At 45.6% G+C, this 27,396-nt stretch overlaps 1 protein-coding gene across 3 annotated transcripts in view; it reads right to left on the reverse strand.

Moving 5' to 3' along the window:
* Positions 1-19,819: 19,819 nt before the first annotated feature.
* Positions 19,820-27,396, reverse strand: part of LOC140190140 (probable G-protein coupled receptor 139) — an 82,783-nt gene continuing 75,206 nt past the window's right edge. For all 3 annotated transcript variants that reach the window (XM_072246668.1, XM_072246653.1, XM_072246660.1), the window contains one exon: positions 19,820-27,291. In XM_072246668.1, coding sequence (XP_072102769.1) covers positions 26,315-27,277 — 963 coding nt within the window. In that variant the 5' untranslated portion in view covers positions 27,278-27,291 and the 3' untranslated portion in view covers positions 19,820-26,314. The remainder of the gene's footprint in view (positions 27,292-27,396) is intronic.

The following is a 27,396-nucleotide window of genomic DNA, read 5'->3' on the forward strand; positions in this document are numbered from 1 at the left end:
AAGATACCAGAGTAATAAATTGAAAAAAAAATCAGGGACTGTCTCAACTCACCCTATGCAAATAGGCTTGGCTGTAAAACCCCAGCACTCCCTGAGGCCAGGCTCATTGTGAAGTGGGACTTCCCGCTTCCTGCTCTCGCGACTGGAAAACTCTTTCGGCATAACTTTGCTGCGCCGAGTACGGGAAACTCGGGCAGTGCGGAATATTCCGAATATAACGAAAGGCTTAGGTAATAAACAAACAAACACACACACAGAACTCGGTTTAGAAACAGTGTGTGTACTCAAACGTCCCAGTACTGGAGAGTGAGGTCTGATACAAAGCAAAACTCCCTCTACTCTACACCTGACACCCCCAGGAATGGAGTCAGGTGCAGAGTAAAACTGTATTCCGCCCCCCCCACCTCACTCCTTTAGGAATGGAAAGTGGGGTCAAATCCAGAGAATGTCCAGATGAAAAGTCAACTGCCCATTCCCCCCTCTCTCCCTCCCATGGAGTCACTGAATCCCACCCATTCGTTGTTGCTCCGGAATGGAACATCTGGAGTCTTTTGTGTCTGTCTCCATAAGACTCCTTCCACTTCCAAACCTCACAACACCCAGGGCAGAGGAATGGGGTCAGGTACAGAGAAACATGCCCATCTGAGATTAGTGTACAGAGCTTCTCCGGGGCTTATTACAACAAAAAGGAGGCCGTTCAGCCCATTGTCTGCTTCACAAACAGGAGAGCATCTGCAGATGCCTGAAAATCCAAAGGAACACACACAAAATGATGCAGGAATTTTCGTCAAGCATTTTGTGCATGTTGCTTTGGATTTCCAACATCTGGGGATTTTCTTGTGTTTGTGATGCCTCTACTACTGCGAAGTCTCTCTCAGGGATGCCTACCCAGAAGTTTAAATCTTCTATACAAATGGAGTTTGATGTACCTCTCTCTCACTGTGATCTGACTCCAACCAAGTGCTCTTTCTCGAACTTCCGGTAATTGGCATTCCCTCTCCTCTCCTTCACCATTCCCCATTCCTTTTTCCCTCTCTCACCTTATCTCCTCACATCCCCATCACCTCCCTCTGGTGCTCCTCCCCTTCCCTTTCTTCTGTCCTCTCATATCAGTAGGTGCATTTAATGTCAGAGAAATTTATACAATATACGTCCTGCAATTCTTTTTCTTCGCAAGCATCCACAAAAACAGAGGAGTGCCCCAAAGAATGAATGACAGTTAAATGTTAGAACCCCAAAGTACCCCCCAGCTCCCTCCACGCGTAAGCAGCTGCAAAACAATGACTCCTCCCTCCCCCACCAGCAAAAAAGCATCGGCAACCCCACCCACCGAGCACTCAGGTGTGCAACAAAGCAGCAATAAAGACACAGACTTGCAGTACTCCAAAGACTACTCATTCACCCGGTATTCAACATACCACAGGCTCTCTGTCTCCCTTTTAAGGGATAAAGAGATGTCCCCGTTTCACAGCGAGAGGTGAAACTTAACATCAGATTCTCCCTTCTCCAGCCCCTTATCGCTTTCACCAATCAAATTCGCAGCTCTTTACTTCACCCTTGCCCTTGCCTCCTGGTTTCACCTATCACCTATCACCTACCACCTTGTACTTCTTCCTCCCTTCCCCCACACCTTCTTGCCCTGACTTCCTTTCCAGTCTTGATGAAGGGTCCCAGCCTGAAACATTGACTGTTTACTGTTTTTCAATGTGTTCCATTGTGTGTATGTTGGCTTTCAGTGGAGCATTGTCTATCAACCTACCAGCCCACTGGTCCCCAGGAAACCTACTTACTTTACACAAATGAAAGGAACTTAATGACATGGCAGGGAACAATGTAAGAGAGCAGGGATAAAAGAAAACTTGCAGCAAGACGTGACAAAAGTGACTCACAGGATGGTACAAGAGAATGAGGTTTTGGCTTTTCACTATACTTATTAGTGATCTATGTAGCAGAATACGAGTAATTTACAGTGAAATTTGCAGATGAAAGTGTAATGAGACCTTTGGGCCTGTGTGGGGCGCCAGAGAGCATTGGGCCTCCAGGAGTTTAGATCACCTGAACTGGTTAATTGTTGTCTAGCGAAGGTTGTTAATCATTTAGATTTCCTTGTGTTTTTCTCAAGCAATTTGCTCTTTGTGATGTGGTCTCCTGTTTAAACTTGTTAAGTTTATTTTGATAGGCTCAGGGGTTCTGTGTTTCTTGTATTATTCAGGTGGATGCCTGATTAGCACTAATCGCAGGGTCCTAGTTTTGAGAAAGTTACTTCTCGCGGTGTCGCTCGGCTCTCGGCGCCATCTCTACATGCAGAGTTCCTCCGCAGTTGGTTTGCGATATTGCCGGTGCACGTTGTGACAATAGATGAGGTGCACAGTGAAAGGCACGGAGGAACATCTGGAGAAACATCTGAAATGCCTGCTTCGCTGACGGACTCGGAGTCAGACTGTGGTCGGGTGCTTCCAGGATGCTGCATTGGCAAGTTTGCAATGCTGGAAGCTCATGGCAGGAAGAGTTTTCTTCCTTCTACCATCTGCGTGAGATGATGGGACTTTCGAGAGATTTTGAGACCCTTTTTACCGTGCCCATGATCTGTTCTTCTATCAAATTACGGTATTGCTTGCACTGTTGTAACTATATGTTATAATTATGTGATTTTTGTCAGTTCTTTTTAGTCTTGGTTTGTCTTGTGTTTCTGTGATATCATTCTGGAGGAACAAATTGTATCATTTCTTAATGCATGCATTACTAAATGACAATAAAAGAGGACTGCGTGTCCTCATAATCTAATCTAATCGAATCCTTCTGTCATAGTGTGCGTTGGCAATGACTGAACCCAGGACAGACTCCCGTGTAGAGTTGGAAACAAGGGTTTATACATTGGAAATCCAACAGAACACCAGTAGCTCGACCAAGTGACACCGTGAGACAAATCATTCTCAGAACAAGGGCCCCATGATAAGCTCTAATCGGGAGTCCACTTTAAATAATCACTGTACACGGAAAACCCATGCCAGGCAAAATAAACGCGACAAGATTAAACAGAAAGCACAAGGGCTTAACAACTCAGGTTAAGACAACAATTAACAAATACAGGTGCTCTCGAAGCCCAGCGTTCTACGCCTTGCCGCACACAAGGCTGCAGGGGTATTTCTTAAACTGGGAGAACAGTGAACTGAGAATGATGGAGAAGCAAAGGTAAAAGTGTCTAACCATCAAAAACCAGGAGGCTGTGGGCAGCCTTGCAATAAAACCACAGAAAAGATGAGAGAGTGATGGTATTTACCTTGCAGGGTTGGGATGAAGGTTATGTTGCAGTTATAAAAGACTACATTTGACCGCAAGCAACACTCACAAAATGCCAGAGGAACTCAGCAGGCCAGGCAACATCTGTGGAAAAGAGTACAGTTGATGCTTCGAGCTGGAACCCTTCAGCAGGGCCCCACTTAGTGTACTACATCATTCCTGGAACGACACCGTGGGCAGATTTACTGGACTTGGGTGTAATCAGCAAATACAATGTTGTTAAGAAGAGATAAAGGATGTATTGCTGGCGGAGGCATGGCGGTTCAGTGTGAGAATATCATAGTTAACCTGTATAACATCTTAGGGCCAGGTGTGAAATACTATGTACAGTCCTGTTGCATAATCGGAGAGGACGTCAGCATGTTGCTAGGACAGGAGAATTTTAGCAAGGAAGAAAGATGGGGGTTTGTTTTGCAGCAGGGATTGATGAGTGTTGTCACAGGTCATCATTATTAGAGGGAAGTTGGAGGGAAAAGAACCTGTTTATCGAGTCTTTAATATGAAGAGAAAAAGCCCCAGAATGGCGATGCCTTTCCAGTTGTGTCCACTTTCCTACTGCCCTGTTTACAGACCAACTCAAGGTTCTTTTGATCAATGAACAACAGAGCTTGTTCAGCCCAGAAATTTCTACATGCCCCTCGACACCTCTGCCACGATCTCAGTGCTCTTCAACCTGCTGGGTTAAAAGATCCTTCTACAGCTTGCAAATTTTGCACAGATTATTCTGACAGAAGAACAGAGTCTTTACACTTCACTCACTGTGGAAGATCGCATGGTCACAATGACAGACTTCAGAGCAAAAGTAATATTCGAGTAGCAACTCTTAAAAGCGACTAGGTGATTCACTGAAACACGAAGACCCCACCCAAACCAGACATTTTTGCTTCTCCCTCCTCCCTTGCTCTAGGCAGATCATCCAAAGACCAGAAAGCCCACACCACTAGGTTCAAGGACAGCCTCTATCCTGCTGTTATATGTTTTCCTAGTGTGGTAAGATGGACTTTTGACCTCACAATCTACCTCGTTGTGACTTTGCACTTTACTGTCTACCCGCACTGTACTCTCTTCGTACTGTAATACTTTAAACTGCACTTTGTAATTTTTAGCTCGTACTTCCTCAATACACTGTAGTGATCGGTATGCAAGACAGGTTTTTCACTGCATCTTGGTACTTATGACACTAATAATCCAATTTACTTCCTCCATTTGATCTCAGGATGACGTGTTTCAAAGTCAAATTTATTATCAAATACATATATATAACCATATAATCATAAAACAATTACAGCATGGAAACAGGCCATCTTGGCCCTTCTAGTCCGTGCCAAACTCTTACTCTCACCTAGTCCCACCGACCTGCACTCAGCCCATAACCCTCCACTCCTTTCCTGTCCATATATCTATCTAATTTAACTTTAAACGACAACATCGAACCTGCCTCAACCACTTCTGCTGGAAGCTCGTTCCACGCAGCTACCACTCTCTGAGTAAAGAAGTTCCCCCTCATGTTACCCCTAAACCTTTGCCCTTTAACTCTCAACTCATGTCTTCTTGTTTGAATCTCCCCCACTCTCAATGGAAAAAGCCTATCCACGTCAACTCTATCTATCCCCCTCATAATTTTAAACCCCTCTATCAAGTCCCCCCTCAACCTTCTATGCTCCAGAGAACAAAGACCCAGATGTGTCTCCACATATGGAGAGTCATTTTCTTACAGGTATTTTGCAGGAAAATAAAGAAATTCAACAGAAAAGCTGTACATAAACAAAGACTGACAAACAACCAATGTGCAAAAGACGACAAATAGTGCAAGTAAAAAAATAAATAAATAGAAAATGAGGTGTAGAGTTCTTGAAGGTGAGTCTGTAGGTTGTGGAATCTGTTCAGAGTTGAGGTGAGTGAAGTTATCCAAGCTGGCTCAGGAGCCTGAAGGTTGTATGGTAGTAATTGTTCCTGAACTTGGTGATGTGGGACCTAAGGCTCCTGTACCTTCTTTCCAATAGTAGTAGCAGGAAGAGAACAGGTCCTTAATGATGGATACTGCTTTCCGGTGGCAGTGCTCCTTGAAAATGTTCTCAGTGGTGGTGGTGGGGGGGAGGGGCTCTGCTTGTGGTGGGCTGAGCTGTATCGGGCACGTTATGTAGACTTTTCTGTTCCTGCTTCTACCATGCTGTGATGCAACCAGCCAGGATGCTCCCCACAAACACGAGGAAATCTGCTGATACTGGCAATCCAAGGTGAGACACACAGAATGCCGGAGGAACTCAGCAGGTCAGGCAGCATCTATGGAAATGAATAAGCAGTCGACGTTTCCGGCCGAGACCCCTCATCAGGGCTGTGCACTGTCAAAGTGAAAGTGTCATTCTAAAGAGCTGGTGCCACAGAGAAAACAAGACTTGTATATGTGATGCCTTCCACATTCCAGGGATCTCCTAAAAGGTTTAATGTCTATGACTCAATGGAGCACTTTAATTACGGTTATACTATGTGCTGCAAGGCCCCATAATAGCCAAGTGACAATTTGATTTACTGTTATAAAGGACGTCTCTTCCTGGGGTTGTTCAGAGTAGTATAACAGTATTTTTGAGTTATGGTTAGAGTATGGAAACAAAATTTGTTCAAGCCACCCAAGGTGCCTTCCTGAGCGCCTCCCATTTGCCTGCACTTGGCACATATGTTTCTAAACCTTTGCTATCCATACAGCTGTCCAATACACTTTATGCCCATGCGACAGAGCTGACGATCATCTCATTCAACGGGAAGCTCCTCTGTCCATACAGTACCCCTCTATGCATGTCTTTTTAACGAGTGCAGGTTTGAGGTGCCAAGGTGCCTGCTCTAAGTTCACACAGTCCTTCTTTAAAATCTCTGAGTTTAAACGAGAGAACCTCATGTGAAGACTCCAGCGCAGACAGAGTGGAAAGAAGTGGGAATGAATATTCCACCGTACGCAACGGGCACCTAACAACTTCTTCCCTGCCCACCATCCTGCTTGCTCAGCTCAGTCCTGAGGCAATAGACCATGACATATCTCATTAAGGCTTGCAAGGGAATCGTCTTTGCACCTTAAATGAGTTGTTGTTGTTTCTCCAATCCTCAGGAGTGTGTGGGGGCGGTGGAGAGGGTTGAAATCCCAGTCTATGGTTTGCGGGTTCCTTGTCTCTTTGTCCCTGGAGATCCTGATCCCTGGTGAAAGTGTGTGAGGTCAGTGCTTTATAATTGCACTGAAGTCCCTGGGGCTTTTTGCCTGAGTGTCTGACTGACTGGAAAGGCAAGGCTTTCCTTAGCTGTTTACACATTTTAAGTATTGATCTTTTCGTGTGTGAACTCACAGTCTCCTTCAGTCCGAATGCAGCTTTTATTTCTCACCCTCCACTCCAGAACATAGAATCATTGAACAGAATCTTTACCTCACTGGGACAGGCACCCTCAACAGCTCCTCGTGGAGCAATCTTTTCACTTCTTCTCCCCTGTCTGTCATCTAAGACTTCCACAAGTCCCACTTTTTAAACGTGCCCACCCAATACTTGCATTCTCTTTTCTCTCCCCCCCGCCACCTTCCATTGTCCAGAAGGTACAAATGATACACGTGCCACCAGGCACAAAATGCAGGAGGATCTCAGCAGGCCAGACAGCATCTATGGAAATGAATGAACAGACCCTTCTTCAGGACTGGAGAGGAAGGGGAGGGACTCCAGAATAAAAAGGTGGAGGCGGGGAGGGGAAGGAGGACAAGCTGGAAGGTGACATGGCAGGTCTACCTAGCATTGCTACACCAGTGCATTCCCTTCCAGTCAGGGCCCCAAACAGTCCTTTCAGGTGAGGCAGCACTTCGCCTGTAAATCTGTTGGGGTCGTCCATTGTAACCAGTGCTCTGGATGCAGCCTCATCTATGTTTGGTGAGACCTGACATAAATTGGGGGACTGCTTAGTCGAGCACCTCTGCTCCATTCGCCAAAAGCGAAATCTCCCAGTGGCCAACCATTTCAGTTCCTATCCCCAGTCCCGTTCTTTCATGTCGGTCCGTAGCCTCCTCTTCTACTGTGATGAGGTCACTCTCAGGGTGGGGGGAGCAACATTTCATATTGACAGAGTAGATGTAGAAAGGATGTTTCCCATGGTGGGGGAGTCTAGGACAAGAGGGCGCAGCCTCAGGATAGAGGGGCGTCTATTTAAACCACAGATGCAGAGAAATTTTTTTTTAGCCAGAGGGTGGTGAATTTGTGGAATTTGTTACCACAGGTAGCTGTGGAGGCCAGGTCGTTGGGTGTATTTAAAGCAGAGATTGATAGGTTCTTGATTGGACATGGCATCAAAGGTTACAGGGAGAAGGCCGGGGAATGGGGTTGAGGAGGGGATAAAGGGATCAGCCATGATAAAATGGTGGAGCAGACTTGATGGGCCAAGTGGCCTAATTCTGTTCCTATGTTTTATGGTCTTATTTCATCTAGGTAGCCTCCAACCTGATGGCATGAACATCAATTTCTCCTTCTGGTAATTGTTTTCAACCCCCTTCCCTCTTTTGTTGCTCACTCAGGCCTCTTGCCTCTTCTCCCACAGCCTGTCACCTACCCCTGGTATCCTTCCTATCTCCCACAGCCTGTCACCTACCCCTGGTGTCCTTCCTATCTCCCACAGCCTGTCACCTACCCCTGGTATCCTTCCTATCTCCCACAGCCTGTCACCTACCCCTGGTATCCTTCTTATCTCCCACAGCCTGTCACCTACCCCTGGTATCCTTCCTATCTCCCACAGCCTGTCACCTACCCCTGGTGTCCTTCCTATCTCCCACAGCCTGTCACCTACCCCTGGTATAGAAACATAGAAACATAGAAAATAGGTGCAGGAGTAGGCCATTCGGCCCTTCGAGCCTGCACTGCCATTTATTATGATCATGGCTGATCATCCAACTCAGAACCCCGCCTCAGCCTTCCCTCCATACCCCCTGACCCCCGTAGCCACAGGGGCCATATCTAACTCCCTCTTAAATATAGCCAATGAACTGGCCTCAACTGTTTCCTGTGGCAGAGAATTCCACAGATTCACCACTCTCTGTGTGAAGAAGTTTTTCCTAATCTCGGTCCTAAAAGGCTTCCCCTCTATCCTCAAACTGTGGCCCCTCGTTCTGGACTTCCCCAACATCGGGAACAATCTTCCTGCATCTAGCCTGTCCAATCCCATTAGGACCTTATACGTTTCAATCAGATCCCCCCTCAATCTTCTAAATTCCAACGAGTACAAGCCCAGTTCATCCAGTCTTTATTCATATGAAAGTCCTGCCATCCTAGGAATCAATCTGGTGAACCTTCTCTGCACTCCCTCTATGGCAAGGATGTCTTTCCTCAGATTAGGGGACCAAAACTGCACACAATACTCCAGGTGTGGTCTCACCAAGGCCTTGTACAACTGCAGTAGTACCTCCCTGCTCCTGTACTCGAATCCCCTCGCTATAAATGCCAGCATACCATTCGCCTTTTTCACCGCCTGCTGTACCTGCATGCCCACTTTCAATGACTGGTGTATAATGACACCCAGGTCTCGTTGCACCTCCCCTTTTCCTAATCGGCCACCATTCAGATAATAATCTGTTTTCCTATTTTTGCCACCAAAGTGGATAACTTCACACTTATCCACATTAAATTGCATCTGCCATGAATTTGCCCACTCACCCAACCTATCCAAGTCACCCTGCATCCTCTTAGCATCCTCCTCACAGCTAACACTGCCACCCAGCTTCGTGTCATCCGCAAACTTGGAGATGCTGCATTTAATTCCCTCATCCAAGTCATTAATATATATTGTAAACAACTGAGGTCCCAGCACTGAGCCTTGCGGTACCCCACTAGTCACCGCCTGCCATTCTGAAAAGGTCCCGTTTATTCCCACTCTTTGCTTCCTGTCTGCTAACCAACTCTCCACCCACACCAATACCTTACCCGCAATACCGTGTGCTTCAAGTTTGCACACTAATCTCCTGTGTGGGACCTTGTCAAAAGCCTTCTGAAAATCCAAATATACCACATCCACTGGTTCTCCCCTATCCACTCTACTAGTTACATCCTCAAAAAATTCTATGAGATTCGTCAGACATGATTTTCCTTTCACAAATCCATGCTGACTTTGTCCAATCATTTCACCGCTTTCCAAATGTGCTGTTATCACATCCTTGATAACTGATTGCAGCAGTTTCCCCAGCACCGACGTTAGGCTAACCGGTCTATAATTCCCCGGTTTCTCTCTCCCTCCTTTTTTAAAAAGTGGAGTTACATTAGCCACCCTCCAATCCTCAGGAACTAGTCCAGAATCTAACGAGTTTTGAAAAATTATCACTAATGCATCCACTATTTCTTGGGCTACTTCCTTAAGCACTCTGGGATGCAGACCATCTGGCCCTGGGGATTTATCTGCCTTCAATCCCTTCAATTTACCTAACACCACTTCCCTACTAACATGTATTTCGCTCAGTTCCTCCATCTCACTGGACCCTCCAAGATAGGTATCCTTCCTATCTCCCACAGCCTGTCACCTACCCCTGGTATCCTTCCTATCTCCCACAGCCTGTCACCTACCCCTGGTATCCTTCCTATCTCCCACAGCCTGTCACCTACCCCTGGTATCCTTCCTATCTCCCACAGCCTGTCACCCACCCCTGGTGTCCTTCCTATCTCACACAGCCTGTCACCTACCCCTGGTGTCCTTCCTATCTCTCATGGTCCACTCTTTTCTCCTTTCATATTCTTTCTTCTCCAGCCCCTTACCTTTTCTATCCACCTGACTTCACCTATCACCTTCTACCTTGTTCTCCCCCTCCCCCACCTTTTTATTCTGGAATCTTCCCCCTTCCTTTCCAGTCCCGATGAAAGGTCTTGGTCAAAAACGCCGATTATTTATTCATTACCATAGATATTGACTGACCTGCTAAGTTCCTCCAGCATTTCAGTGTGTGTTGCTCTGGATTTCCAGCAGCTGCAGAATCTATTGTTTTTATGCACCCAGTTCAAGGACAGTATCTCTCCTGTAGTTACAAGACTCTGAAATGCATCTCGTGTATGATAAAGGCAAACTCTTGACTTCACAACCTATCTCATCATGGCCGTCACACCATATCACATTTGCAATGCACTTTCTCTGTGACCATAACTTTTACACCATTTTCTACCATCCATTATTGATTTTCCCTTCACTCCCTCAAAGTGATCCGTGTGGATAACTTACAAAGTCTTTCACCGTAACTCAGTGCATGTGCAGAAAATAAACCTTCATCATTTTTGACCCGTCATCTCCCATTTTTGATCCCTCCTCCCACACCCCCCAATTCGTCCAATCCTCTTGGCCCACGGTCAGCACCGCTTCACCCATCCCACCCATGTTTTGGGCTGAGACCGTTCATCTGGTCCAATGGATAGAAGGGAGGCAGCCACAGTATAACATGGTGGAAGGGAGCATGGAGCAAGAGGTGACTGGTGATTGCGGGATCCAGGTTAAATTGGGGTTGTTGGGGGGGGGGAAGCAAGAGTGGGAAGAGCACCACAAGTTTTTCCAAGAGGCTTTGGGATCTGCCAGTGGCACATAGGTAAAGTAAAAGGCAAGGAGTCATGATCTATTTTTATGATAGAGGAATTTTCACCTTGGTCTAACTAGTGAGAGCTCGATGGTCACATTGGAAGGTTGTCCCTTTCTCCAGACTGACAAATGAACAGCAGATGTAGACCCCCAGGCCCCGAAAGCCCACCCCACCCCACCGTTCAATGTAATAGAGGATACTGTCATTGTACATTCCAGCCTCCCACGGTGCTCCAGAGAAAGACCCAATGCTTGCACACTGTTGCAGTTTCATCATTTATTTCTTATTTAAAAAAATACAAAATTTATCTCAATAGTGAAGGCCCTATAACAGGTAGTCAAAGCTGTCAGTGGTATCACCAGCATCTGCCTACCTGCCTTCAAGGATGCAGATACAGAAAGGTGCTGGGAAAAAGCCAGCAATATCACGAAGGATCCCACCCTGCCTGCTCATGGAGTGCTTGCTCCACTGACATCAGGGAGGAGGCTCCGTAGCATCCACACCAGGACCATCAGACTCAAAAACAGTTACTTTCCCCAAGCAGTAAGCTGATCAACACCTCCGCCCACTAACCCACCCCTCCAACACTACTTTATAATTTCCTGTCAGATTCACCGCATGTATAGATACCCCTGCATCCACCGCCACTTTATGCACATGCAGTCAATCCACATCTATAAGCTATCTTATGTATTTATATTTATAGTGTTTTTTTCAACTTACTGAGGCTTTTTTGTGCTGCGCCAGATCAGAATAACAATTGTTTTGTTCTCCTTTACACTTGTGTACTGGAAATGATATTAAACAGTCTTGAATCTTGTATTTTCAGGGGATTTGAGGAAGAATTTTTTTTCCACCCAGAAGGTGGTTGAAATCTGGAATCGATTCCCGAAGGTGTTGGCGAAGCCAGGTGCTCTCGCGTTTAAGAAGTATTTAACTGAGCACTTGAAATGCTAAGGGATAGGAGATGATGAGGTGAGCGCTGGAAAATGGGACTAGTATAGATGGGTACTTGATGGATGATATGAACACAGTGGTACTGAAAGCCCCGTTCCTGTATTGTATGACCACACCTGGATATCTCCTTATCCACCTCTTGTTGATGACTGTCTGGTGCAGCACCTTTAAACATTGTGGCACGTAAAGGCAGACTAAACATCAGAGTTCTTCATACCACTGAGCTGCTCTCCTGAGAGTGAATACTTGTTTTTTATCTGCTGATTTGATCCTCTATGGCTGTTATCTGCACTGACTTCATGTTCAAATGATTAAGGGGAATAGTTCAAATACTGCACCACACCGCCTCTTGGTGGCCAGCGTTGGAATTACAACACAACCATTGATAAAGGAATGGGAAGTTTACCCTAGCAAACTTCTCTTCTTCTTTGGTTGTCTGTCGAAATCCGATGACGATGTCCACTCCTTTAACGGTGAGATCTTTGATGACTATACAGTTCTATCCTGGACCCACAAGCTCTATTGCAGTTGGGACATGTATATGTAGTAGTGGAGGAGGTTGTGGTGGCAATCATGGCTGCATTTCTCCTGGCTCTCTTCTACCAGCGCAAAAAAAAGGTCAACAGTGCATTTTATGAGACCTAGTTGTTGAGGAACTATCTGAGGGAAGAGGGTGAACGCTTGAAATGATCAGCAAATTAACCAGCGTCTGTAGAAAGGGGAAAACAGTTATCGTTTTGAATTGAAGGCCCTTTATCAGGACTGGGCAAGGGGTGGGGTGGAAACAAGGCAGTTTTATGGGGCAAAGCAGGTGGGGGAAGGATTGATAAGATAAATAGTTTAACCCTGATGGGGTGAGGTCATGATTACCGTGAGGAATAGGAGGAGGAGGAGGAGGAGGAGGCCACTTGGACCCTTGAACTTGCCCTGCTTTTCAATATGATAATGGCTGAGCTATACCGACCTCTTTTGGCACAGTTCCCCATTACCCCCCAATCTTTCAACTATTTATTCATTATCAGCTGAAATACTACATATCTAGTGAACGAGCTTTTCCCTCGGGGGTGGAGGGGTGGGGGAAGAATCCGAGGGAATCAGTACCTTCGGAGAGTAGAAATTCCTATGCAACTCACTCTAAGTGAGCACCCCTTGTCTTGTAACTATGCCCCCTTGTTCGCCACGTGAAAAGAACTCTGCACGGTCAGGTCCTTTGGGATCTTGTACGTTTGAATAAAGTAGAATTTATGTATGTCAATGACACGGGACATTGCTGAGAACGCACGCAAGTGTGGCCCGCAGTTGTTTGACCTTCTCACCCAAGAAAGGATGTACCTGTCACAGAGTGAGTGCAGGAGACTCGAAGCCCTGTGTAAGTATGAGGAACAGCACTTGACGTTTAAGGAGATATTGAGTTTGTATTTACCGAGGTCTGATCGATTTAAGCACCAGGCTGAATTGAGGCAGTGGGGCCCTCGCCTGATATCGTTATCGGAGCGGCAGGGTCGGGTCCGAGAGAAAGGGATAATCTGGACGATTTAAATGCAGGCCAGATTGAAAAGGTCAGCGTGTTAGGGCGGGGGGGGGGGCGAGGGGTGAGGGGCAGGCCAGTTCAGCACACTGCCCAGCGAGGTTTACTCGTCTCTGCGCTGCACTGAGGCTGTGACCTGAAACTAACGGGTGACTGGATCGACTGCACTGATGTCTGGCTTCACGGCTGAGGAATCACTTTCCTGAACTTCAGATATTTGCTTGCTTTTGTTGTTTGCATAATTTGTTTTTATCCCCCGCACACACTGGGTGTTTGACTGTTTTCTTATTTTTTTAAGGGTTCTATTGGGTTTCTTCGTTTTGTGGTTGGCGGTAAGGAATGAATCTCAAGGTTGTATATACTATACATACGTTAATAATAAATGTACTTTGAAAGATTTCATTTAAATGTACAAATCCCTGACAGGACTAGATAGGCTGGCTGCAGAGAGGATGTTTCTCTTGGAAAAGGCCAGTGGAAGAGGGAGGGGGGAAGAGAATGATCCAAGTTTGAGGGGGTCAAGCTCTCAGGATGTGGGGGCAGAGGTGGGAAGAGATCTCTTCACTCTAAGATTGGTGGAACTCTGGCAGCCAAGTGGTTGGTTGTTTTTATGAAGGACATCAATGTACCGCCAGTGAACAAGACACCAAGGGTACAGGGCAGGGTGAGAATGCAGTGACAAGGGTCGGCCATGATCTCATAGAAAGGTGAAGCAAGCCTGAAGGGATGAATGGCCAATTCTTGCCCCTATATTCCTCTCCTTCTATCACCCTCGATGTTTCTTCCAGATTTGAATGGGCCAATGCAATTGCTGAAGGGTAGACATCATGACAACTAACTTGCTAACCAACTGTGCACAGCACACAGCGAGGAGCTCCCTCCAGTATGACCAACTGTACAATGTTGCCCAAGAGACAAAGGAATAAGACCATTCAGTCCTTCTCCACCATTCATCCAGATCATGGCTGAACTTCTACCACTGCAGCACTTCCTTCTGTGATCCCAGTAGACCTCGATTCCCTAAACATCCAGCATCCTATTTATTGTGATTTTGAAAGAACACAGTGCTTGAGTCTCCATAACCTCTAGGACAGAGAATTCTCAGGAATCTCCATGAACTGAATGAAGAACCTTTTCTTGCTCCAACTGGCCTACCATTTACTCTCAAACGCTAAACTCAGCACCTGGACTCCCGTGCCCAGCCCGCCCAGCCCTTTAAGAAGTTTGTAAGTTTCATTCAGATCTCCTCTCAGTCTTTTAAACTGGAGAAAATATACTCCTGTTGTACTCACTCTCCCCTCCCTGAACCAGACCAGTTCATCTCTGCTGCACTTCCTCTTTCTAGGTGATCAAAGTAGTACACATTACTCCAAGACTATACAAACAGAAAAAGTAATACTAAGTCCTGGAATAAAATTAATAAGGCTAACACATTTACACTCCACCACTTTACACTGTTGTCCTGATGCTGGGTCTCAACACAAACTGTCAACCATCCCTCTGCCTTCACAGATGCTGCCTGGCCTGCTGAGTTCTTCCAGCAGCTTGATGTTTGCTCCAGAACCCAGCATCAGCAGTCTTCTGTGTCTCCAAGACTAATGTACTATCTGCCATCCTAATTGTGTGATGCATTTGCAATCACGCCGACCATATGTCCATCTGAACGTCAGCATTTTAAACATCACCAGCCTCCCGCCATTTAACAAACATCTGGTTTCCTGGCTTGTACAACAAAGCTGATGACCTCACACTTTTCCTACCGAGTTCCACCTGCCACGTTTCAGACCATTCTGTCCAGTTGTCCATATCCGTCTGAAGTGCCAACCCTTCCTTTTGGCACGCACAGGATCTTCAACATACTGATCTAGAAAAGCATCTTGAATACAGTCCATGAATTCACCTCCTGTCTCAACTGGACACCTCTATAACACATCTCTAATCTCCTGATCTATGCTTTGCCGAATATTACAATCACCAATGAATGGCCATGAATAATAACTTCTACCAATGTTTTCTGCACTAACCCGTTTCTACACCTGATGCAAATTGATTATAATTCTGGTTGCCAATATCATTTTCTAGCAGTGCTGATCTCCTCTCTCCTCTCTCAGTGCCACACCACTCCCCCTTTTCCTTCTCCTCCATGAACGTGGAATAACCTGAAATATCTAGTTCCCAGCTTTGATCATTCTGCACCCAAGTTTCAATAACCTAGGCCACACCTGTTTGCTTTTACTTCCTCACTGAGCGCAGTGAATCAGTGCTTTTAATCCACTAGTGCTTTGAGCGTTCAGACACAGTGCTGTTAACAATTGTCCTTTCAGCGGCGGGGGTTCAATTCCCGCTGCTGCCTGCGAGGAAATTCTACGCTCTCCCCCTAACCGTGTGGATTTCCTCCGGGTGCTCCGGTTTCCTCCCACAGTCCAAAGACCTACAGGTTGGTCATTGTAAATTGTCCCGTGATTAGGCTAGAGTTAAATCGGGGGCTGCTGGGCAGCACGGCTTGAAGGGCCGGAAGGGTTCTCAATAAATAACAATTTTTAAAAAAGCATTTTGTCTTTCTCCCACACCCCTTTGGTGGCTGGCTTTGTTTTCGCTACCCATTACTATTCTAAATTGCTCTTCCTGCTTTGTTTCTTTCCTTTCTTTGATGCTCAAATCTCCTTCTAAGCTAGTTTAACCCCTCTCTAAAAACACTAGTAACCACCTCCCCAACAGACACAAGCAAATCAGCAGATTACTCCGTTACCACTCTGGGTTCACTCCTCGCTTTCTACCTGAAAATGTCCTTGAATTGGCATCAGGCTCCCAGATTACCTGCTGAGTACGATGCAGCTAAAAGTGTTTTAAGCAGTGGCAGAGTAGGCAAAAGGCAGATTGGTGGGGTCAGGTGGGAGAAGGCGTCGGGCCAGAGGCAGAAGGTTGAGATGTCGCAGGGTGTCGCTCGACTCAGCCATCGGTGGGTAGATTTCAAACCCTGCTCTGCACTACCCCTCAGTGGTCAGCCTTGGAATTACAGCCTGATCGCTGACGGTAGGAGAATTAATACCTACGAGATCTTTCAGAATAAATGTTGACATAAAAGCACGTCATCTATAGATGCCATTTCATAGTGTGGATTCCACAGTTTGGTGGAAAATTAATAGGTAGATAGTCAAGGCTTGGGCATATTTAATGTTTCTGCAATTGTCAAATGGCCTCCACCTATTTTGTATCAGTTCTCCAATTCCATGAGTTCAGTAGTGAAGAGTTGGGTCCCATCCATCGGATCCCAGGGAGGAGCCTCGCCGCCAATCATTCATAAGTGGCTTGTTCTTTTTCAACCAGAACTTACCCTTTCAATATCACATAAGACCAGGCAGTGCAAGATCAAGCTGTGGACTTGCCTTTCTACTGTTCCAACAAGTAGCTACATGTTAATTTGAAAGGATACACGACACAGTGAACGACAGGACGACATGGGTGTGAAAATGGCCCACCTAAATATACTTTGGAAACAAACAGTGAAATTGTTAATACTCCCAGAATGATCAGCACATTCTTAAGGACGTGGTGTGTTTGACATAACTACAGCACAGTACAGGCCCTTTGGCCCACAATGTTGTGCCGAACCTACTCTAAGATGAATCTAACCCTTCCCTCCTACATAGTTTCCCACTTTTTCTTTCATCAACGTGCCTATCTGAGAGCATCTTAAGTGTCCCTAATGTATCTGTCTCTGCCATATGCAGGGACAATATGGAGAGACATAGGTGTGTTCCATGCACCTATCACTCTCTGTGTTAAAAAAAACCCACCTCTGACATCCTCCAAACACCTTAAAATTATTTTCTCTTGTATTAGCCATTTCCACCCTGGGAAAAAGTCTTTGGCTGTCCACTCGATCTATGCCTCTCATCATCTTGTACACCGCTATCAAGTCACCTCTCATCCTCCTTCACTGCAAAGAGAAAAACCCCAGCTTGTTCAACCTAACCTCATAAACCTTGCTCTCTAATCCAGGCAGCATCCTGGTGAATCTCCTCTGCACCCCCTCTGGAGCTTTCACATCCTTCCGATAAGGAGGCGACCAGAACTGAATGCAATAGCGTGGTCTAACCAGAGTTTTATAGATCTTCAGAGTTACATCACATTTCAAAGCCCCACCATGCAGACAATGAAATAACTCCTGGAGAGCATGGTTCTTAGCACCATGAGAAACCCAATAAGCCAATTATACACAACATCGTCCTACAAACAGCAACATGACAATGATTAATGTTAAATATTGGGCAGAACACAATAACTCTTCTTAAAATAATGTGGATCTTTGACATTCGCCAAAGAGTGCAGACAGGGCCCTAGTTTGATGTCCCAACCAAAAGAGAGAGCTGCTCCCTTACATCTTGACGGTGAATTTCAGGCTAAACCCATGCTGAACTATTCAGAGTGGAGCCACAACTTTCTAGCTCAGGGGTACGAGTGCTGTCCACTAGGCCAAGTCAAGCACAGTTTTGGGACTGACCCAAGTCTACCTCACTGGCTTTTTGCCAACTTTGTGTTCACATGAGGGTAATGACGATGCTCGAGAACCAGCAATCACGAGACTCTGTTGTGACGGAGTGAAATGCTGCACTGGTTTGGGAGCCATTGGTTCAAATTTGCCTTCTCCCAACAAGTGTCAGTTTCCTTATGTCGATAGATGAATGGTTAGGCCACACCGATGGGGAAAAACATGGCCAGTCCACATGCACTGATTCAGCTGTAGAGGCAGATAAGATCACAGTGGAAGCCAAAGATATTCAGAGTACTCGTAACTAACCTAGTCATTGGAACTGAGGGAGAGGTCATCAGTTAACTTGGCCACTGCTTTATTGCTTTAGTGCTTTGTTGGAGGGATAAGGATCTTCAAGCACTAAGCCTAAGCTGCTTGATAGCATGGCCAGAGCTCAAAGGCACCAAGACTCAGGATTGAAGAAGAACTCAATACCTGTAAAAACTTCCCACAAGTCATGCTGAGAAGTAGGAAAGGTGACAGTTCAATCACACTTATAGAATTCTCCTGTAGATGTTGGGAGTGCACAGTGAATGGGATCTAAACATTCAATCAGTCAACGACAAGGCCTCTGTGCTGCTGTCATCCTGGGCTTCAAGGGGACTAGAACTGTGCATTATTAGTGACCCTTTTTGCAGGATCACAAAGTCACTGTATCTCTTTATCCTGCTTACAGTGTCACTTATGGGTGAAAGTTACTCCACAGTCTGTTTCAGGGATTGGTTAACTTTTTTTTTCCAAGAGTAGGTTCTGTTGAGGCAAGGGATCTTGACAGGTAGGATTGGGCTGGTTTTCTTCTTTGGAATACCAGTCACACCACCAGTGAGCACTGACTTCCCAACGTGAACTGTCACATCTCCTGTCACCGGCCAGGTCATTGACCTGCAATGCCAACCTCCCCAGATGCTGGGTGACTTTCTGAGTATCCCTAGTGTTTTCTGTTTCATTTCGTATGCCAAGCATTGTTAACAGGTCTTTCCTCATTTTACAGAGCCATTGGGATTTCTCTCTCCAGCTGACGAAGCTTATGCCATATTGTCGAGGCTGAAGGTAATGGGCTTAGGTCCACCCATCTGGAGGCACAGGCTCAAAAAGCCTGTGCTGACTGCTCCAGTGCAGTGCTAAGGAACACTCTCTTCCAACTTTCCCATAGGGAGTTTGTGTGTTCTCCCCGTGACCACGTGGATTTCCTCCAGGTGCTCTGGTTTCCTCCCACAGTCCGAAAATGTACCAGTTGACAGGTTAATTGGTCATTGTGAATTGTCCCGTAATTAGGCTAGGATGACTCCTTTGCTGTGTTTCAGTCAACAAATAAATCAGTAACATTAAACTGAGGCAACAAACAAATGGAGGCACCCAGCATGTATTTATCTGCCTAGTCCCATGGACCCACACCTTGACCACACATCCCTCTCCTCCATGCATTTATCCAAACTTCCCTTAATTGCTAAAGTGGAAACTGCATTCACCACTTCTGCTGCAGCTCATCCCACACTTCTACCACCTTTTATTTATTCACCTTCGACCCTTAACCTAAATATTTCACCTTTCATCCTTAACCTATGACCTCTAGTTGTAGTCGCACCCAACCTCAATGGAGAAGGCCCGCCTGTGTTAACCCTACAATATGCCCCTCATAATTTTGTATAACTATCAATTCTCCCTTCATTCTCCTACACTCCAGGGAAAAATGCCCTAACCTCTTCAGCCTCTCCCTATAACTCAGGTCTCAAGTCTCAGCAATATGCTTGTAAATTTTATTATTACTCTTTCATTCTTATTGATATCTTTCCTGTAGGCAGGGAACCAGGACTACGTACAATACAGTGGATTCTGTTTAATTGGGACAAGGTAACAAGTGGTGCAATTGGGACCAATTAAGTAGATGACCCAATTAGCCAAAGTCTCATGGAAATAGTTAAGGTGGTGTAAAAACGACAGACTGCCATTCAACTGAGTAACAAATGATGTATTTAAATGAAATACAGAACAAATCAGAACAGTACCAATACTACTGGTAGTTGTCCGTTGTATCGGATGGCGGCAGGAAATCTATGCGGGAGGGTTTTTAAAGGAGGAAGTCCTGTTGCACTGGTGCAGTTCCACTATCTCGACCTCGGAAGTCTGGGTTCAGTGGTACGAGTAGGCGTCACGACTGGGATCCTCCCTGGTTGCAGTGGATTGCCATGGCTGCTCATGTTTCTCATCATGCCCCGCATTCTCCATGTGGTGTTGCAGAACGGCCTTCCTGGCCATTGAATCTGACTGTAGTTCACCCAGCCTGCCGGAGCTAACATTGCATGCATTAGCGTCTCTCCTTTCTGCGAAGGTCCATCTCCCACCCCCCATCCTCACCACATTCTACAGAGATTGTATTGAGAGCATCCTGAGCAGCTGCATCACTGCCTGGTTCAGAAATTGCACCATCTCAGATTGCAAGACCCTTCAGCTGATAGTGAGGTCAGCTGAGAAGATCATCGGGGTCTCTCTTCCCGCCATTAGACATTTACACCACACGCTGCATCTGTAAAGCAAACATCATTATGAAGGACCCCATGCACCCCTCATACGAACTCTTCTCCCTCCTGCCATCTGGCAAAAGGCACCGAAGCATTTGGGCTCTCACGACCAGACTATGTAACAGTTTCTTCCCCCCAGTCATCAGACTCCTCAATACCCAGAGCCTGGACTGACACCAACCTACTGTGCCTATTGTCTTGTTTATTATTTATTGTAATGCCTGCACTGTTTTGTGCACTTTATGCAGTCCTGGGTAGGTCTGTAGTCCAGTGTAGTTTTTGTGTTGTTTTAGGTAGTTCAGTGTAGTTTTTGTATTGTTCATGTAGCACCATGGTCCTGAAAAACATTGTCTTGTTTTTACTGTGTACTGTACCAGCAGTTATGGTCAAAATGAAAATATAAAGTGACTTGACTTGAAGATGAAAAACAAATGCAAAGGACATAAAAGAAGTGGAACATGTGGTTCATGATCCATCCAGAAGACGTCAACTGAAGGAGTGTTGCTTGACCGGGCCTCATCGTGAATGACAAGTGACTGAAACATCTTGACCAGCCTCCTATGTGGGACTTTGTCATATTTTCACCTGGACATGCTCCAAATCTCAGAATTAGCAACCTCTCAGTATTAAATTGAGGTCCAGTCTCTTCCCTGAATGGAAAAGACAGGCACCATTGTGGAATTCTGATGGAGAGCTAAGGAGTGATTACTGTTGTCCTGGCTTGCCGATACTCAACCATTAACATCTTGTCCTGATTACACAGTTGTTAATGAGATCTTGCTGTGCACATATTATTTTCCCTCTTTCCTACAACACTTCAAACGCATTTCATTGGCTGCCAGCTGCTTTGAGATGACAGTGGTGTTTGGCTGGGTGATCTCCTGGATTACACAACCCGTTATTAATCAACCACAGCAAGTTGGAGATCTGTAATATATAAACTCATCATGTGTGGTAGTGAGAGAGTAGCAATGAAGCTCTCCAACTTAAAGAAAGCAGTACATTACGTGGAAGATTCTAGAAATATGCCTTTGAACCAGAGACCAATAGTGCAGGGGCTTGATTAGTAAAGGTTTGGGTAAAATAAACCTTTATCAGACGAGGCCTATCTCCTGTTCCTCTCTGCACACACTGACCGGCTCCAGCAACATTTTCTTTTGCTTTCAGATTTCAGCATCTTTTAGTTTCTACTTAAAACCGAATGAGTGGTGATTACTGTTTACTCAGCCACAGAAACACGAAGAACCATTTATCGCAGTTGGCTGAGTCCCTGTAAAATCACAGGCAAACAGATTGAATTGCTGGAGTCTGAGTGCGGTAACTGGTCTCAACTTGGAGATACAGCAAGTCTACAATTGCTTTTCATAGCTAACAGTGTGACTTCAGCATGCTTAAACTGGGCTCCAGTGGGGATCTTGAGATCTAGAAAGTTGTGTTCTACACAAAACAACAATTTTAAAGCATGTTTACAGAAGGATTGAGTACTGCACGGACACAAGTAGAGCGAGTAACTCTGAACAGAAGCTGACTGGGAAGTGTTGAGTCAGTGGCATTGTTTTCCCGTTAGTTGAGTAATTTTGCTAGAACACTTCCCAATCCATAAGACCATAATATATAGAAAAAAAATTAGGCCCTTTGGCCCATTGAGCCTGCTCCGCCATTCAATTATGGCTGATTTATTTTTCTTTCCTCACCCTATTATCCTGCCTACACCCCATAATCTCTGATACCATTACTTATCAAGAACATATCAATCTCCATTTGAAATATACCCAATGATGGCAATGAATTCCACTGAGTCACCGCCTCCTGGCTAAAATACTCCTCCTCACCTCTATTCTAAAGTGATATCCTTCTATTCTGAGGCTGTGCCCTCTGGTCCTAGACACTCCCACTACTTCAAACATCCTCTCCATGTACTCTCTATCTAGACCTTTCAATATTTGATAGGTTTCAATGATATCTTCCCTCATTCTTCAAAACTCCAGTGAGAACAGGCCCAAAGCCATCAAACACTCCTCATATGTTAACTCTTTCATTCCTGGAATCATTCTTGTGAACTTCCTCTAGATCCCCTCCGATGCCAGCACATCTCTTCCCACACAGGGGCCCAGAACTGCTCACAATACTCCGTGTGGTATGACCTATGCCTTATAAGCCTGAGAATCACGTCCTTGCTCTTATATTCCAGTCCAATTGAAACAAATGCTAACATTGCTTCCTTACAACTGACTCAACCTGCAAACTAACCTTCAGGGAATCCTGCACCAAGACTCCCAAGTTCCTTTGCATTATAATCCCTGAATTCCCTCCCTGTTTATTCCTTCTACCAAAATGCATGACCATACACTTCACTATCTGTTCCATCTGCCACTTATTTGCCAATTCTCCCAACCTGTGCAAGTCTTTCTGTAGACTCCCTGCTTCCTGAACATTAGCTGCCTCTTGACTTTGTGTCATCCAAAGACTTGATCACAAAACCATCAATTGTCATCCATATCATTAACATATAATGTGAAAGATTGTGGACCCAACAGTGACACCTGTGGAAGACAACCAGCTACCAGCAGCCAACCAGAAAAGGCTCCCTTTATTCCTACTCTTTACCTTCTACCAGTCAGCCAATCTTATACTCATGCTAATATCTCTCCTGTAATACCATGGGTTCCCATCTTGTTTTGTAGCCTCAAGGGCTTCCAAAAATATAAGTACCCTTCTTTGTCTATCCTGCTTTTTATTTCTTCAAAAGATTGGTCAGGCAAGATTTCCCCTTAGGAAACCATACTGACTTCCATGTGCTTCCACTTTCATGTGCTTCCAAGTAAGGGATTCTAAAACCTTACGAACTATTGAAGTTAAGCTAACCAGTCTATAACTTCCTCTCTATTTATTTACTGTATTTATTGACATAGAGTGCTGAACAGGCCCCTCCGGATCTTCAACCCGGCAATCCCCCAATTTAATCCTAGCCAAATTACGGGACAGTTTACAATGACTGATTAACCTACGAACCGGTACATCTTTGGATTGCGGAGGAAACCACAGCACCCGAAGGAAACCCATGCGGTCACTGGGAGAGCTTACAAACTCCTTACAGGCAGTGTCCTTTGCCTGCCTTCGATCTTAAAGTGTAGAGTGTCATTTCCAATTTTCCAGCCCTCTGGAACCCATTCCAGAATCCAGTGATTCTTGAAAGACCACTACTAATACCTCCACAATCTTTTTAGCTACCTTTTTCTGAACCCTGGGATGTAGTCCATCTTGTCCAGGTGACTTATCTACCTCCAGTCCTTTCAGCTTCCCAAGCACCTTCTCCTTAGTAACAGCAACTGCACTCATTTGTCTACCTGACTCTCCTGAGTTTCTGGCATGTTGATGTCTGCTACAGAGAAGACTGATGCAAAGTACTCATTCTGATTGTCTATCATTTCTTTGCTTCTCATTACTATTTCTCCAACATCATTTTCCTGTGGTCCATGTCCACTCTTGCCTCTTTTTAACTCTTTATATAATCTGAAAAAAAAACTTATTTTTTTATATTATTGGCTAGTTTACCTTCATATTTTACCTTTTCTCTTTTTCTTTTTTAGTTGCCTTCTGTTGGTTTTTAAAAGTTTTCCAATCCTCTAGCTTTCCACTAAGTTTTGCTACATTGTATGTCCTCTCTTTTGCTTTTATGCTGTCTTTGGCTTCCCTTGCCAGCCACTATTGCCTCATCCTCCCGTTAGAATATTCTTTGAGTGAAATGACAGTGTCTCTTCTAAATTACTCCCGCAAACATCAGACACTGCTGCTCTTCCATCAACCCTACTAGTGTCCCATTCCAATCAGTTTTGGCCAGCTCCTCTCTCATGCCTCTGTGGTTGACTTTACTAAACTGTAATTCTGACATGGTGTTGGCGCATGGCCAAGTGGTTAAGGCGTTCATCTAGTGATCTGAAGGTCGCTAGTTTGAGCCTTGGCTGAGGCAGCGTGTTGTGTCCTTGAGCAAGGCACTTAACCACACATTGCTCTGCGACGACACCGGTGCCAAGCTGTATGGGTCCTAAAGCCCATCCCTTGGACAACATCAGTGGCATGGAGAGGGGAGATTTGCAGCATTTCCACACTTATATATATATTATCATTGGTAACCTGTTTGATATATCTGAATTTATATTACTGTATTGCATAGTTACTAATAAATACCATAAGTTAATAGTAATACCAGACTCCAAAGTGCTTTCCATTTCTGCTGGTTCTTGAACCCGTCATGGGGTACATGACACTATCACCACTACACTCCTCTTCTCCCCAGTTCCCTTCTGAGCCACAGAGCCAGAGAATTGGTTGCTGGAGCTTTCCTCGGCAGGTCATCCCCCTGACAATCGCCAAAGCATTTCATGTTATAGAGGGGAATGGCCACAGGGGTAAAGTACTCTGCACTGTGTTCCTATTCCCTTGCCCTCTCATGAAAGTCCCCCAGCTATCTGCGTCCTGCAGCTCAGAGGTGACTACCTTGCTGTTGACCACTTCCTCATTCTCTTGTACGAGCTGAAGGCCATCCAGCTGTAGCTCCAGTCTGCAGCTGGATGCATGTCACGCAGATGTAGTTATCAGGGAGACTAGGGGGTCTCTCAGCGTTCCCAACTCCCAATGATAAACCCATCCTTAATTGTTCTTGAGAAGGTTGTGTTGCGTGACTGTCTTGAACTGCTCAGTTCTCCCAGTGAAGGTAAAGGCAATTCCACAGCTTGATCTGATAAGGACTTCCAGCATTTGGACACAGTGTGGTGAAGAACTGGCACTAGGGTTCCATTGTAGGACAACATGCAGCCTGGAGGGGAATCTACAGGTGGTGATGACCCCATGCTTTTATCCATCTGAAGGTATAGAGGTGATGGGTTTAGAAGGCGTTATCAGAGAAGCCTGGGTGATTATCTGCGGTACATTAAATTTTAGTAGGTGGTACAACACTGTGTGCTTTTGCTGGGAATAAATATTTAAAGGTGATGGATGTGATAGCAATCAGGAAGGCTGCTTTGTCCCGGACTCCTGCACAGTCTCAGAATAGAGGGGTGTCCTAGAACGGAGATGAGGAGGAATTTCTTTAGCCAGAGAGTGGCAAATCTGTGGAATTCTTTATGACAAGAGGCTGTGGAGGCCAAGTCCTTATATATATTTAAGGCAGAGGTTGATAGATTCTTGACTGGTCAGGGCGTGAAGGGATACGGGGAGAAGGTGGGAGATTGGGGCTGAGAGGAAAATTGGATCAGCCATGATGAAATGGTGGAGCAGACTCAATGGGCCAAATGGCCTACTTCTGCTCCTATAACTTATGGTCTTATGGATGGCGTTCAGCTTCTTAAGAGTTATTGGAACTGCACAATGAGGGGTGACATCATTGAAACCTATCGAATGTTGAAAGGCCTCGATAGAGCAGATGTGGAGAGGATGTTTCCTATGGCGGGGGAGTCCAAGACCAGAGGTCACAGCCTCAGACAGAGGGGCGTCCTTTTAGAACGGAGATGAGGAGGAATTTCTTTAGCCAGAGATTGGTGAATCTGTGGAATTCATTGCCACAGGCAGCAGTGGAGGCGAAGTCATTGGGTATATTTAAGGTGGAGGTTGACAGATTCTCGATTGGCCAGGTCACGAAGGAAACGGGGAGAAGGTAGGAGACTGGGGCTGAGAGGGAAAATAGATCAGCCATGTTGAAATGGTGGAGCAGACTCGATAGGCCAGATGGCCTAATTTTGCTCCTGTACCTCATGGTCACTCATCCAAGTATTCCATTAGTCTCCTGACATATTCCTTATAAATAGCGAAGAAGCTTTGGGGTGTTGGGAGGTGAGTCACTTGCCATGAGATACCCAGCCTCTGAACTGTGTTTATGTGGCTGGTCCATTTGAGTTTTTGGTCAGTGGTGAGTTCTAAGTTCCAGCAATGGTTACAGGCTGTTGAATGGTGGCACAATGTATGCTGTAGACCTTCAGTGGGGTGTTAGAACTGGGGGCATTGGACGCTTGAGTTCTGCAGGTCAGGACCTGAAGGAATTCCTGGCGAAATGACTTGCTGATGACGCAGTAGAGGAGGAAATTGATGGCAGAGTTCAGCCACTGCATCATGATGCCGATGTCCGCAAAGAGGTTGATCAACTGGCTGTAGTCATCGCGGTTGTGGTCTGGCCGGTTGTAGGCTGTCCTCAGGATGCAGTAGGTGACAAAGCGAGGGAGTGTCAGGAGGACGAACGTGAAGGAAATAGTAAAGAGGATTACGATAGATTTTTTCACCAGGCCTCGCATGGTGATGCCATTTATTGACCTCAGCTGCTCCTGAGTGAACATCCTGGAGGCTGTGTAGAGCTGATGCCCAATGAGGATATTGAAGAGGATGAGGAGGATGTAGGGGATACCTCCTGAGACCAGTGTGTGAAACCATACCACAGCGGTGGAAAAGAAACTATCGTTGTAAATACATTTGGGTGCCTTCTCAGTCTGGTTGGGCAAGGTGGAGTTCAGTAACTCTGAGCTGTAGATCCAGTAGGCTGGAGTAGCAATCAGATGAGAGACCACAGCAACACTCATTATGACTCTGATGGTCACTTTAGTCTCGGGGTAGGGCTGTCTGACTCGAATACTCCTCAGCACCAGGTAACGCTCAAAGGTGAAGACGATCACAATCCACGTGGAAGTGAAGACAGAGCCATACTCCAGCACCGTGAGCAGCTCACACCATGGGGAGCTCATCCAGAAGGGATTGGGGTCCAGCCACACCAGGCTCAGGTCAATCAGCCCGCCCCAGAACAAGCTCAGTGAGTCTGCAATGGCCAGTGAGATCAGATAGAGCCTGGCCACCATGGACATCCCACATCTTCTACTGTAGATGGTGTACATGGTGAGGAAGTTTGCTGCAGGGAAAGAGAGAGAATACATACCATGAACTTTTTACTGTAGCAGTAACACAGGTTCAGCAAAGGAACAAGCATATTTTAAAATAAAACTGTAAGAAGATT

This window comes from Mobula birostris, chromosome 2 (genome assembly GCF_030028105.1).
Source record: "Mobula birostris isolate sMobBir1 chromosome 2, sMobBir1.hap1, whole genome shotgun sequence".
Lineage (NCBI taxonomy): Eukaryota > Metazoa > Chordata > Chondrichthyes > Myliobatiformes > Myliobatidae > Mobula > Mobula birostris.